At 43.8% G+C, this 14,935-nt stretch overlaps 1 protein-coding gene across 1 annotated transcript in view; it reads right to left on the bottom strand.

The window, feature by feature from the left end:
- trit1 (tRNA isopentenyltransferase 1) overlaps positions 1-14,935 on the bottom strand; it is a 41,640-nt gene that overhangs the window by 15,120 nt on the left and 11,585 nt on the right. The window contains exons 2-6 of the mRNA XM_017420945.3: positions 10,708-10,848; positions 6,961-7,059; positions 6,420-6,574; positions 3,613-3,755; positions 3,400-3,511 (exon numbers count right to left, since the gene is read on the bottom strand). Coding sequence (XP_017276434.1) covers positions 3,400-3,511; positions 3,613-3,755; positions 6,420-6,574; positions 6,961-7,059; positions 10,708-10,848 — 650 coding nt within the window. The remainder of the gene's footprint in view (positions 1-3,399; positions 3,512-3,612; positions 3,756-6,419; positions 6,575-6,960; positions 7,060-10,707; positions 10,849-14,935) is intronic.

The following is a 14,935-nucleotide window of genomic DNA, read 5'->3' as shown; positions in this document are numbered from 1 at the left end:
GTGGGGGGGTGGGGGGTGGAGAGACAGAAGCGAGGGAGGGAGGCAAAGTGCATGGATGATCAGATTGCTGAGAAGGCAGAGGAGGAAAGGGAAGAGGAGGTGGGGGGTGGACAAAAAGAAGGGAAGCAGCAGCTTCCTAGGCATCGTTCCACTCCCTGCAGCCCCGCCCAATCGCAGACACAAGCACCATCTATGCTGTCAAAGTATGTGTTTGATAATACCACGCAAATACCACTTCATACGGTGAAAACAAAGCGTTTGAACAGATCTGGCCTCGCTGCAAACGTGAGCTCGCGAAAACTGCTGCGAGAAATATTCGAATCCGAGACCAGCCGAGACGCGCGCGGCCTGAACAGAAAATAAACGGGAGAGGGCCGGGATTCCACGAACGCAAATCGAACAAAAAAAAACAACAAAACAAAACGGTTTTCCGATTTAGTGCCGTTTCCCATCTCGTGTCGCACCATATGTTGAGTAGGAAGCTGCCGCTTCATTTGAAAGCATCCCGGTGGAGAAAGCGGACATATTCCCCCTGCCAAAAGAAAGTGCTCGTTGCTAGAAGTAAAAATAACGCTTGCTGAATCAATTCCTGAGTGCCTGAGAGTAAGAAAGTCAATCTTGACATTTTCCAACCTGCCTCTGTGAAGCAGCTCGAAGACGACCTCTGTGATTCTCTGTTACAGGAAGGTTTAACACTGACAAAAAGACACATTTTAATTTGATCAAATATTCAAACAAAGTCTGGTTAGCCCTTAAAGGAATGCATATCGCCCGCCGCCGTTTTAAACTGAGATCATCTTTTGATGAAAGGAAGTCGTAGCCGTTTTGCTTACACCTTATAAACAATGTAAAGCACAATCTCGGCTCAGATCTCGCAACATCTGCTCAGAGGAAATGTCCAGGCCAACTCTCGGTTATGGCCACACCAAGTTTTAGGCCAATATCGGTAAATCTGACCGAGTTATAGACATTTTTGCGTCGGCTACTGTCGATGAGCTGCAGCGGCCATCACGAACTGGGTTGACTCCAAAGTTTAATGAGTTGTAGGTGTGCATCCAATGATTCATTTTTAAAGGTTTCATTAAAATCCGTCCACTGGTTCGTGAGATATTTTGCCAACAGACAGGCAGAGCGGACAGTAACAGGTAATAGCAACGCTTTAAAAACAGATCTTGTGTGAACTGGTAGCGCTCAGAGTATGTGTTGGGCATGACTCCCAGCTACTGCATCATCCAATTTTAGCTCAATATCTGTAAAAATGACCCAGTTACAGTTATTTTTGTGTCTGATTTCTTAGCTGTGGCGACCATCTTGAAAAGGGCTGTAAATGTACATCTAGTGATTTCTTTGAGAGCCCATTCAGTGCTAATTTGGATTTCAGCTCGTGGCTTTGAAATTGATCCAAGCTGTCATTGATTGTTAAGATTTATTTCCTTTCCTTTCTCAGACAGATGTGCTGCAAGGCTCATTTAACTTTTATGTAAAACATGCAAACAAACCCAAATTATCTGTAGTGATTCTGATTGCGAGTTATTCCACATCCGGCACAAATGAACCTGACAAGTCATTTAGCCGTGACACAGTCCTAATAAATCCAGACCGAGACTCGTGACCTCTCATATTTCAGATATGCCTGATACGGATGACTCACACCAACAGTGGTGGCCATGACAGTTATCAGGAAGAGGTGCCATGAAATTATTTTACAAGGTTAGTGTCTTGCTTTGGCGAACATTTGGAAAAAGGACAAAACTATGAGACAATGGTCACAAAAACACCATTCAGTCTCGAGCCACTGACTGGGCGAAGCTGCTCCGCCAAGCTTCGGATCATGTGATCGCTGTTAATCAAATGTCAGGAAGAAGTTTTGAAGAAGAATATTAACTTGGTCCGAGTTGACTAGACAACTTATTAAGCGTAAAGAGAAAAAAAGTCATTTAGGTAATGAGCAAATAGAGAAGGGAGCTTAGTTTGGCACAATTGTTATTAATCATCGGATATTCGAAAGAAAAATCCTTCCCATACAAAAAAATCATTGAAATCCCAGCAGTGTGAGCTGCATCTAAATCGGTCTCCAGGCCATTGGGAAACGTCAGAGTGCAGCACAGAGTGACCTGTCAGACTGGGAGGGGGCAATAAATCACCGGACCGCCGCTTGGCAGAGTTCACTTCCCTCCTACTGCCCGGAAGACTTGAGTATCGTGACTTTCTGGATCACTGATTTACATGAGGGCGCAACGTGAAACAGTCGTTTTATGGACTCCGGCTGCACGGTTCGTGTATCATCAGCACCAACCTGCATGCTAACATAGATCACATTAGGCTTTGTCCAACACAACAGACTGCAAATCTTGAATGACTCCGCCCCCTAAAGATCTTGCACAGAAACAACGCCGATATGCATGAGTATTGTTTATGGGCCAAAGCAGTGGCAACAAAAAACGTGTAGGAACCAACCGCTGGTTACTCCCCCACCCCCACCCCCACCCCCCCAAAAAAAGAGAAAAACCAGTTAAATTTAAGTTGAGTCTGGCTGATGGAGGACTGTTAGGTGGAGTCCAGTTGGTGGACGTCTATTAAGGACCTAGGGTTCTTTGAGAGGAAACGCTGAGTTTTACTGCTTGACACAAAGACATGAAAACAAAATTATAGTTTCAGTTGTTGTATAATTAAAGTAACTTGTTTTTTTTTACATTTAGGTCAAAACCTCCATTAAACCCACTCTGAATCCACAAAGTACTACTACCAGGGATGTCCCGATTCGATTTTTGAGATCGGCTCAGAGTCCAGAACGAGGTATTTTTCATTGCTCATTATCAGAGCTCCTGATCGCACTCGTCTCCCCCGTCTCCGTTGTTGATCCCCTGTCTTTAGTTTTACAAAATAACTTTCCCAGAGGGAGTTTAAGCCACACTGTGGGACTTTTACTTCTAAAGTCTGCTTGCAGGATTTGGGGGAGTGTGTGGGACACGGTAGGGGAGGCAGGAAACCCTTTTTATGGTCCAGGAAGAGCTGTACAACGTCTGATAAATTGCCTTTAATGATGTCATCAAAATCCTCTTTGGCAAGAAGATGAAGACTTTTTGAAAATGTAAAAAAACAACAGGCTGGACTCTAAGTCTCCCCTTCAGCTCTGCTTCCTGATGGAAACTCGTGCACACTGATGCTCAGAAACCTCCAACTGATTGGTCGGTGGCTGACGGGCATTATAGCAAATGTGGATACCAGGATTGAATAAATAAATAAATAAAATTTACAAGAGAAAGTGGCGCAAGAAAAACTGGAAAACAACGTTGCAAAATCCAAGCAGAGACGATAATAAAACTTAACTCCACACACAGAAAAAGAAAAAACCAAACAGGTTGGCAGCAATGTGTGGGATTGTTTTCTTTACTCTACCTGTCCTCCTGGACTTTCTGTTGATTGTATCGGATGTGGAAGTCTCTGAGCTCCTTGATCAGTCCTGCAGACAACATCTCGTCCACACGTCCATCTAACCGCTCATCTAGAGCTGGAAAACATAGAAGAGGGGGATCATTTTTCTCAGACACTATAAGCTCTTATTTAACAAAAAAAAAAAAAGAGAGAAGATCTGGGCAGCTCTCTTCCTACCCTTAATGTCTGCATGTAGCCAGAAAATGCAGGGGTCTGGGTACCTCAGCGGCCCCCCAAGTCCACCGCCTCCCTCATGGCCCCTCTGCTCCTCAAGCCAGCGGCTATGGGGGATACCCGTCTCTTCGTGAATTTGAAGGCTTCTGTAGACAAAGCACAGAAACAGAGAAGCTGAAATCCAAATTTCTATTTAAAAAAAACCCCAACAACTTACGATTCTCACAGCTAAACCCCCTTTCCTGATACAGAATATCTGGGCAAACTGAGTTAAAATGAGTTGAACACCAACTCTTTCAGTAAATTCGCCAGAAGTGAACGCCTCCAGCTCCCCGTCTGAGACGCAAATTAAGAGCCTGACTTGTGTTTTATGAACGCTGATCACTGCCAACACAAGAAAAGAGGAAATAATGACGCACAGCGGAGGAAACAAACCGATAATAAAATGCACATTTTTCCTCAAAAGTGCACAGCTACATTCAGACTGAGGTGAGACACTGATTTATATTTATTTTTATTTATTTTTTGTCATGGCCGGCTGGACGCTGGGGTTACAAGGAGGAGATTCCTGTCGCATTAAAGGACAGGGTAACCTAACCTGCTCGCATAAACACACCGGCGCGCAGACTGCTACTAATCAAGCAGTGTGTGTGTGTGTGTGTGTGCGTGCCATTTGGTGCAACAACTGTCAGCCCGGGAGCGCGATGCCTTCAGGGTCTCATAAAACAGGAGAAAAATTCAAACCCGACGTGCAGACGAGTTGCAGCAGCACAAACGATCGAGCATTTAACGCTTTTATTTTACGTCAGAGTCACAGTTGGAGCTGTAGGTGAAACGTTTTTTCCTACTCAAGGCAGACTTATAACACCTGAGTATTTGAATAAAGTAAATGATTTGTCTGAGGAATCAGTTCTGGGAGGTTTGCTGTAAGAATGGTGGTTTGGACAGGAAACAAAAGGGATTTCTCTGTAGCGATTTTGACGAAGGGGCACGGACCAAGTCAGAGGTCTGTCGGGTCAGGAAAGGACTTCTGCTCTGAAAAGCATTCAGACGTTCTGCCCCTGAACTCATCATACAAAACCTTGTTGTGCTGTTTTACATCAAGAAATAACAAGGCACTGTCCATTAGATACGTTTTTAATTCACACTAGGGCTGCACGTTAATAGAAAATCATCCAATTGAGATGTCATTGTTGAATATTGCAATAAAAATATACATTTTGACAACACACACAACTCTTTCCGTGTGTTTTAGCATTTTGGTTACTACTATCTAAATGGGCGATGATTATTTAGGGCAGTGGGGGTCCAACTGACTGCCAAATATACGTTTGATGTGCAGTTTGTAATTTCTTGCAGTCCTTTGCGATGTTGACATCATAGAGTGCAATCCTAATTCACACCGTTCACTCAGCTGCTAAAAGAGTCCAACTCAAATGAAATTTTTCCTTTTTTTTTCCAGTATTCTCGGCTTCCCACAGATACAAACTTACTGTTTTTGTTAACAAACAAAAAAAAAACCTTGTGAACCCATAATCAGTGTCAAAGACCGGAGGGGGTTTTCTTGGAGGTAAAGTCATCCGACTTTGCGCACCTCACTGTCAACACTGAAACAGGATATTGTGCAACTCTATACAGATGGAAAACTTTGACTAAATGAGAAGCCACTATTAGGGGTTTTTTTTCCACTAAAGTGGTTTGAGCGCTCCGGTCGGTTCTCAAACAGCTGAAGGATTTTGTTTTTCCACGGCCAAAGAAACGCCACGGAGCGACTTCACTGCGTCCCTTAAAGCTTCTCTTCCACTACCTTTGATTTTCCCTCTGTTGGATTCTGAGTTTCTGTAGAAGATCATAGTTTAATTACGCAAATCACTTTGTCTGCCTAGTTATCCCTGCAAGAAGATGTCAGCAAAATTACTGGGTGGCTATCACCCACCCCAACCCACCACTGCTGGTGGCTGGGCTTGGTAGCTTGGAAAAACTACCATTTTTTCCGGACTATAAGGCGCACTTAAAAGCCTTCAATTTTCTCAAAAAACAACAGTGCGCCTTATAATCCGGAGCGCCTTATATATGTAAGAAGTCGTAATGTTTTAGTACGACTTTGGTAAACTACAAAGCCGCACCACTTGCAGCATTAAGGCTCATTAGAGTCACGCAGGGCCCCGCGCATGGCGTGCGGACCTGAGCGAGCGCTGTAGGCGTTTATACTTGGCACTTACGTCGGTGCAGTATCCTTCCGTGAGTTTTGAACCGTTTGATTATCTTTGTGATCTCTCACAGAGGGATCTTATAAATGTTGATCCAGGCGAACCAGCTCCGCTAGAGCACGGTCCGCCCGAAGTTACAAAAATTGGGAGGTGCGTCTTATATATGACAAAAGTTTGAAAATGGACCATTCATTGACAGTGCGTCCTATAGTGCAGAAAATACGGTACAACAATAATGGGTAAAAGGTTAGTTTTGCACAACTGGATAGGTGTCTTTTAAAGACTTTCAGAGATCACATTTCAACCTGTTCACTGACTCTAAAAGTTAAGGTGACTGACATTTGTTTATTTATTAAAATCTCAAATGTTTTTAGCATGATAAAGCCAAGAAACTGAAAAATTCCTAGCATCATTGTTCAGTATTAATACTAGGCTTTGATTAGCTAATAGTCTCCTAACTGGCTAGCTACAGCAAAGGTAACAAAAATATGGGAAAAGCAAAACATACTATGCTGTAAATTTATGTCACAAAGGGTAACGCACCACCATACATTTAAATGAAACAGATATGCTACTTTTACTACCCAAGCGGTGTATCACCTGGCTATCTTCCGCTTGTTATTGGGGTGCAACATGGAGGCCATTTCGGGATCCACCTTGGCCAGTCTTTTATGCAGCTCGGTTCCTTCCAGTTTTTCTAGCTCCGTCTTCCTGTTTCCCGCTTCATCCACCGCATCCTTGCAGTCCTTGTTTTCCTGTTGTGACACACGTTTGGGTTGAAATTATTTTCTGACTCCATTTAGCAAAAAAATATTTTAAAATATTGCAGTTTCCACTGTTTTAATCTACTTGTTAGGAACGCCTGCTGTGTGTCAAACTCTACCGTGCAAATTGAAATGACAACTAGAAACCTCAGCCGGTTTCATTAATAGAAGTGGTTTTGTAGCATGAACTCATAGCCTTTAAAATACAATAAAGGATTAAATCTAAGATTGTCTTTGAGCTGTGAAAACTGTCTCCACTTAGGCATAACATTGATTTTACGGTGGATAAAGACCATCCCATTAATATTATCAATGGCATCGGATTGGAATAAGCAGCATAACAAAAAGCATGTAAGTTACGCCTGTATGACACTTACCCCTGTATCCAGTAAAATTCTCCACAGCAGAGACTCAATGTAATAGTTTGTTCCTCCAACAATGATTGGCAGCTTGTTCCTCTTGTGCATGTCATCTATGTTGGAGTGCTAAGGAGATGGTTGGAGATGAAATGCACGCCGGCAGTCCTTTTTACGTCACATTTACATAAAAAGTCAGCAAAGAAGAGCCCCTTCCCATTGCCTTCACCGTAGTTGTGATGGCGTCCACACATGAACCGATCGAGCCCGTGATTGCACGCGAAGCTGGCGTCGTAAAACCAGCAACACGACAGCAGTGCCGCTGATTAAGCCTGAAGCACTGTAAGTCCCACTTTCACTACATGCATACACGCCAACTCAGTTCTCTGACTACCTCTATTGCTGGCTCAGAGACGTTTTAGCAGTGGATCAACTTTAACCGCCCATTCTGCTATTCTGATATTCTACACAACACCAATGAAGAAAGAAAACATCTCAGCCATGCTCTGAAGCAGTGGTGTCCAATCCTGGTCCTGGAGGGCCTCTATCCTGCATGTTTTAGGTGTTGTTTTTTTTGCTTTGATACCTGATTTGAATGAATGAGTGATTAACAGGCTTCTGCAGAACTTGAAGACCTGCCGAAGAGCAGAGAAACAATTAAAAACATGCAGGACAGTGGGCCTCCAGGACCAGGATTGGACATCACTGTTCCAAAGTAATGTTCGAAAGGGATTAATTAATTCATTGTGAAATGAGCTGCTGAGTTCAAAAAATTACATTTTAATTTAATGAGTCACTTAGATTTTATTCATTTATTTATTTCGCCAAAACTGCAAATGACTCCGAGTCCTCTAATAACCCTCCATCAGCAAAAAAAAAAAAAAAAAAATGAATAAAGTGCAAATGGTTTTACTTTTTTACGAGGCATCTGACAACTAACTCTCAGCTCCGCTGTGTGGGGCAGCTCAGGGTTAATTCATACTTTCGCCACTTGCCACTTTTTGCTGCCTGGGCACTTCGCACTCGTACTTTCGTGGGTATGAAACGAAGCCGCCTGCCGTAGGTCTCTTTGCACTCGCCTTGGCAGCTGCCTCGATGTTGGAAAAATTAATCTGCAGGACCACACTTTGAGGGCCGTCATATAATAGCCTCGCCAAAAGACGACGATGGCAAAAAGAAAACCAACCGATTTTTAAAGTATGCGGTTGAACCTTAAAATGGCATTTTTGCATTGTGGCAGTGGTAAAGAGTAACTGTATTCATGGCCGTATCATTCATATTGTGACTATTAATTCCATGTGAGTAGTTTTTTTTGTGTGTTTGTTAAGACAGTTGTAACAGCAAGAGGTTATATGTTAAGTTCCTGGGTACAAAATGCATTTTTAAATACTCATGGACACCTTAAATGCTCCATCAGTACCATGTCTAATATTTCACATCCAGAGTAGAAAACTAGATACATTTTTGTCATGTTCTTTGGCGTTTTTTAGAGTTGCAAGTTAGAAATTCCCGACGGACATTGATTACAGCATTAAGGTAGCATCTCACTGGGCTGTGATCAGTTGGCGTCCATGACAGAGTCTCCTGAATGTCTTGCGACTTTCGCAGAGTTCCCAACGTCCTTGCACGAGTCCGCTTTTCCCTCAAAATCATCACAAAAATGTCATGGGCGACTTCAAGCCGTCTCAATAGCTCTCCTCTTGAGACGGCGAACATCCGAGTCAAATGGCGATGATAAGTAATTATTTTAAAAAACTGGTCCAAATCCGCCCGTTTTCATTTCAGAGGTGTACTTCAGCAGATTTGATCGAAAACACGGGAGAGGCGACTGCAAAGTTGGGTACAAAGCAAGCGGAGGTGGGCAACGGATAACGTGCACTGCCAAGAATGCATTTTTTGCAAGCTGTAGTGTGCACACAAAAATGAGCGGGATTTTCAAAAACCGGCCACGTGGCTCGATGGTCACAAACACTCAGCGAGACCGCAAGAGAAAATTGTTTTGCATATTTTATTGCAATTTTCCTGCAGTTTTCAGTCCCAACTAGTTTCCCCAACAGTCATAGCTCGGCGAGATGCCGCCTCTAGTAGTGAACCAGAACCACAATTACAAGAAGCTTCTGAACATTAGTTAAATAAACCGCTGGCACACCTGTTTTTAACACCAACCTTTAAGAACATGCGACACAAAGCGATTGACAGTGAAGCTCGGGTATATGAAGCTGGTACAGTTAGAACGTGATCTACCAACTGGCTGTTATTGTAATAACCATTGTGTAATGTTCTTTGAACTTGAGCCAGTTCAAACCACGAACTGGAAAAAAAAAAAAAGACTGCCTAAAAGAAGTATCAGTACCCAATCATTGTGGCAAAACTGCAAATAATGAAAGTGTTAATGAGTGGGAATGAAAGTTTCAGTGAAGCATTTTGCTCCCAGTTTGGCGTGCCACTGTGAGCTCTCAGGCTGGGAACTCTGTAATGTCTCTTTTCCAAATGGTAGGAACGTGTAATTTGTGTTTAAATCAAGTTGGAACGGAGTGCCCCACTCTATCTTCTAAAACCAGCCGCATGGAAAATAGCTGCAATTTCATGGCACAAAAACTGAAGAGGCTCTGTGGTATTCTGACCCAAGCGTACAAAGAGAACTTCATTAGGATTTCAAGAAATTGTGTCAACCTGTGGGGTAAAAAAAAAAAAGGATATACTTCCTTTAAAACATGGTTTCTCGTTTTCAAACTCGGCTATTCCGTTTATTTTACGTAAAAGAGTTGACATGTTACATATTAAACTTGAAAAATGAAAAAAAAAAAAAAATTTAAAAGAAATGTTCCCGGTTAGCCAGCCTGAGCCTGCGCCACACCTTATTTCCTCGGTCTCCTTCTCTGTCGCATCTTCTTTCATCTTGCACCTCTCCTCTTCCCCCTCCCTCCTCCTAATCGCCCACCCCCTTCCACTGTAGGGTAATCAAATAACCACTCAAACAAGATAAAGGCCCATCAGGCATCATCACTCGCCTTCCGTTCACACACACACACACACACACACACACACACACACACGAGGCTGCATTTCTGCACTCGCAGAGGAAGCGAGGATGATTACTGACAAGCAGCGACGTAAAATCACACGAGAGAAAACTGGAGGGCTGGTTTATGTGAATGGCGTGTCGAGTGAGGGAATGACAAGTCATTAGGTCTTGTCTTTTACCACACGCTCCTTTTTGCTTTATAGTTTATATCTATATCTAAAGAATACCCCCCCCCCCCTCCTAATCTGTATTCAACTCTCCCCTTGTCTCGCTCTTCCCACCGGCAGGCTCGAGCTGCACCGAGCCTATTCTTGGAGCTACCGCATCCCCTCACCGCACTGGCGCGCGTGAGGGAGAGACACGAAGTGTGTGCGGCCACGCCGTCCTGATCTATTAATACCCTCGCTAGTTATTGGCTCCTCTCACCACATCTGTGTGACGGCCAGCGTCTGCGGGAGGGTGTGACTGCCCGGAGTCTGTGCCTGTTAAGAGTGTGTGTGAAGACGCATCACAGACACACTCATCTATAAATACCATCTCCAGTGATCTCCCACTTTTCGTTTTTCCGCTGCAAAACATCTGCAGCGAGACACACAAACCGGGGCACGGCAGACGTCTTCACGCTAATTAGTAAAAGTCAAACCTGATAAATCCCCCGCCCCTGCGGTCACGGCTAAATAACAAGGTGATGGCAACGAGGTGTTGCAGAAATCAATGTTCTTCTTTCACAAGTTAAAGGATATCAGGGCCAGGGCTTTGTTCCTGAAGTCCACCACTGTGTAGCTGTTCACCAACGGGTCCACGAAGCCGATCATGTGATGTCTGCACCGGGCGCGCTCCTCGGCTGTCACCTTATTGGTGATGATATCCAGACCCTGGTAAACCTGCAGGGGACACGGACTAATAAACAAACAGGGAGCAAAGGGGCTAAATGATATGAGGGAGGATAAATAATAAAACAGACTGACCGACAAAAACAACTGTCACAGGAAGTAGACAAAAATATATACAGAACTTGAACAAAACATAAGAAAAAAAACAAAAAAAAATACACAATAAGGAGTACAATAATATGTTCTGAAAATGGGAATTTATTGGGTGTGTTTTTTTTAAGTCCAAGCAAGCTTTGAAACTCCCAGACAACACTGTAAAAATGGCTTTCATAAAACAAGTAGGACGCCAGATTTATGTTTATGCTAATGGGAAAATGTGAGCGTCGGTCTGTCAGAAACTGGAAGCAGGGCTATGACAGAGGAAGAGGAGGAGGGTTGTCCGTCTCCATGTGAAATAGCTCTGACCACTGCTGCAATTTATGATACACATCTTCCTTCCATTTTCCATCACCGGCGGGGAGGCTCCCTCGAGGAATCTGATAGTTGGGTGTCAAGCTGCAGTCGCTCTCAGCGTCTGGAGTCCGTCTGTTGGTCTCTTTCTAGAAAGCCATTCAAACTCACATTCCCGTCCGTTTCAAGCAAATCTCCGCCTGATGAAGCTTTGGAAATACTCGATATGGAGTTAAGCTTTGCACCACGGGGTCTTCAAAATGTGTGAAAGGAAGAAAATGAATAGGATATACAGCCTTTAGAACAGGAGGCGTCCAATCCTGGTCCTGGAGGGACACTATCCTGCATGTTTTAGTTATTTCCCTGGTCTTCAGCAGGTCTTCAAGCCCACAGTCATTCAAATCAGGTGTGTCAAAGCAGGGAAACAACTAAAACATGCAGGGTAGTGAACCTCCAGGACCAGGACTGGGCACCTCTGGTTTAGAAGGAACACTGATCTCTAAGCTCAAGCTAAGCCTTAATTCTGAAGCAGCAAACAAAACCAGCCACAATGATTATAACTAGGGCTGCAAAATACATCAACGCTTTGTTATAATACCAACTCTTAAAGTCAAAGGCGCGAATATGTCACCAGTTGGACTGACGGTGACCAATGGAAAATTTTTAACGTATCACCCAAGCCTACTGTCTAAATTCTAAATGTCCCGGAGAGGTCAGGGGTGTGGCGCTTGGGGGTGAGTGATGATGTATGGGCTTTGGCATCTCCCACAGCCGCAGTGCGTTAGTAATGAGCGAAAACGCACAGGCGTTTATTAATTTATTGCGTGCCGCGACCTTCATGGGAGGGCGGCGGTACCGTTGGGGTGGCGAGGCGCCTCCTTGGATAATGCGATGGGAAACGCTGCATAGTTGGTCGTGTAGATATTATGAACTGAGAGTCACGGGCACACCGCGCCTCGGACTGAACCTCCACACCCAGCTCATTGTCCACCCTAGCCGAGTCTTCGGAACAGGACGCCAGGACTCGTCTCCATCCTGGGGAGGGCAGTCAGGAGCATGCAGGGGCTCGTTCAGTGAGGAGCTGGACCCAGACTTGAGTCTGATTAGGACACTGGGACAACGGGTATCAAAAGGGCAATCCGTCGTTGGACAGGGGACAGGGGAGCATGTCCCGAAAGGAAACCCCCAGGAGAATGACAGACAGGAGGGCAGGCAGTTAAGGACCCAAGACTGCACCAGAAATCTTGTTTTTACATACAGTTCCTCTAAAAAGAAAGTTAAGTTTAATTTATTGCCTTCTTAGAGCTCCATCAGGGCCCTGACAGAGACAATATTTACTAAAACCATTCCTCTGGTAGTAGTGACCTACCATCAGGAAGTGTTTTCTAAACAGTGAAATGTCTCCTTGATCATTTTTACAGCCTATTGCCAAACATAAGACAACTGTTTTAATGATTTAAAGGAAAAATCTCCTCCATTTTTACAGAAATCACCCAACATCACAATAAACTAGTATAAGAAGCGTGGGATAACCACAGATGGGGTGGTTGGGGATGGGTGGTGGGCTTAAGATGATCAATTGAAATCATATTAAGTGTAAAACCTAACTCTTACCACAAGCTGAAAGCAGAAGTCATAATTGGATAAAAAAAAAAATCAAATAATGAAGACTGGCAAAGCTCTTCGTTAAATGGTCTATTAGCAATATTTGTATTCTTCAACCAGCAAAAGTCAACATGATGAGTCTCTGAAGCTTTTATTTTATGGGTCAAAAGCTGAAAAGTTGAAGAACCACTGGTCTACATCTTACATATCACATCTACCATCAAATAGACTAACCCAACGAACGCAAACTGGGCGATCAATTAAGTTGTGATGGCCATTAACCACATCCTTGGTGATGGTGCGTATGTGTGCGTGTGTGTGTATTGGGGGGGGTTGCTTGTGTTGCACCAAATGTTCTTCGGTTCAGCAGCATGCCAAAAGGAAAGAGAAGGGGAAGGCAGAGCAATCCGGGCCGATAAATTATTCACGGCTTTTCTGCACGATACCGCTGTTAGCCAAGAGACGGATGAACGGATGGACGAAGCGAACGGGGAGGAGTGAAGATTTTCAGTGTTGAGTCTTCTTTTTATTTATTTATTTATTTTTTGTCCTGAAACAACATGTTGGTATAAAAGGGCACGAACGTACATAAGACAAGACAGAAGAGCGCCGTGTACTTGTTACAGAGAACGGAATGCTCCCTGACAAATTTGCACAAATTAGCCATCAACCTTCCTACGTCTTGACCGTTCTCTCTTTCTCATACGCTAACAAAGTTACACAGTCTGTATAGATGGAAGACAGGGTGATTAATAGATTGAAGATAAAAAGGGAGACAGAGATATACTGTAGATGCTCATAGAGATAAATATTGATCTATAACAGAAATAGATAAAGATCCCTGTCTGCCACATTTACACACTTTCGTTCCCCACATGGTCAAAAGACAAAGGCACTTTTTACCACATATTTATGCTTTATACACTGTGTTTTGCCCTCACGTTTGAATTAATTCCTCGTCATGTGACAAGCATCTGATCTGACCACACACTGACGTCCAGCTTGAATAATAGTAACATTTGTTCCTTCGCGTTTAACCACCTCCTCCTCCTCCCCGCCTTCCCATTCGGTCTTCCCTGTGCACGTCACTTCGAAAGGTAACCACGCCCTCGGGCACGTCGTCTCCTCCCATATTTGCAAAAACAAATTGCCCCGGAATACTTCTCGAAGAGACGAAGAAGACGCTCGAGAGTAAAAAGAGGTTAGAGCAAAACCGGAGTGCAAATGAGAAAAATGAAAAGAGTCACTTGAGTAGAAGGTGTCGAAAGGGGGGGGGGGAATAATAAGCTTGGAGGGGAAGCTGCAAATGAGAGAGAAAATGAGGAGGGGAAAGAAAAAAAAAAATTAGGAGATCCAGTCGAGGCGGTGGAAATGAGCGGCAAATTGCGGTGACGTTCGAGCTCCGAAGTCATGACAGAATCAAAGCTGAGAATCACCCCAGCTGATGGTGTTTACAAATCAGCCTCTGGAGGAAAACGAGAGGAAATGTCTCCATGAAATAAAGAGGACCGTCTCAATTTGTTTTAAGTAAACGCTTAAATTAGCGAAATGATTTTTCTACCGTCTGGGTTTGGGGGCAGACAAAAAGACGACACCGATTAGTGCTGAGTAGGTAACTGAATTGCAGCCAAGGCTGGTCATTTTTCACACAGTCTGAGTATTAAACAAGAAAATCAGGTAAGCAGTTTTCTAGTAATCTGCAGCTCCCTTGTGAAAATACCATCGGGAGTGAAGTTTCAAGGAAAGGAGGCAAATACTTTAATAGCTGCTTCTAGGAAGCAAAACAATGAAACAAAACCATCCTCTTTTCTCAGAATGTGTTTTAAAAAAAAGTCCTTTAGAAAATGTTGCAGAATTAAAGTCTGCCGCCTGAACTTTTCCCATTCCTGATGTCATATTCGCATCGATCTGCTCCAATAAAAGCCGGATGATGCGGGTTAAGTTGCCCTCTGCTTTCTTTCCTCCTTTTAAAATTGATGCGAATGAGATGTGACCATGTGGCTCGGTGTGCAAGGATAAAGGGTGTGTGTGTGTGCGCGCGAGAGACAATGAGCTTAGTGTTTGACTTCTGCAGAGCCTGCAG

This window comes from Kryptolebias marmoratus, linkage group LG5, assembly GCF_001649575.2.
Source record: "Kryptolebias marmoratus isolate JLee-2015 linkage group LG5, ASM164957v2, whole genome shotgun sequence".
NCBI classification, from domain to species: domain Eukaryota; kingdom Metazoa; phylum Chordata; class Actinopteri; order Cyprinodontiformes; family Rivulidae; genus Kryptolebias; species Kryptolebias marmoratus.
Note: the sequence above shows the minus strand (reverse complement) of the source record. Positions and strands in the feature narration are given on the sequence as shown.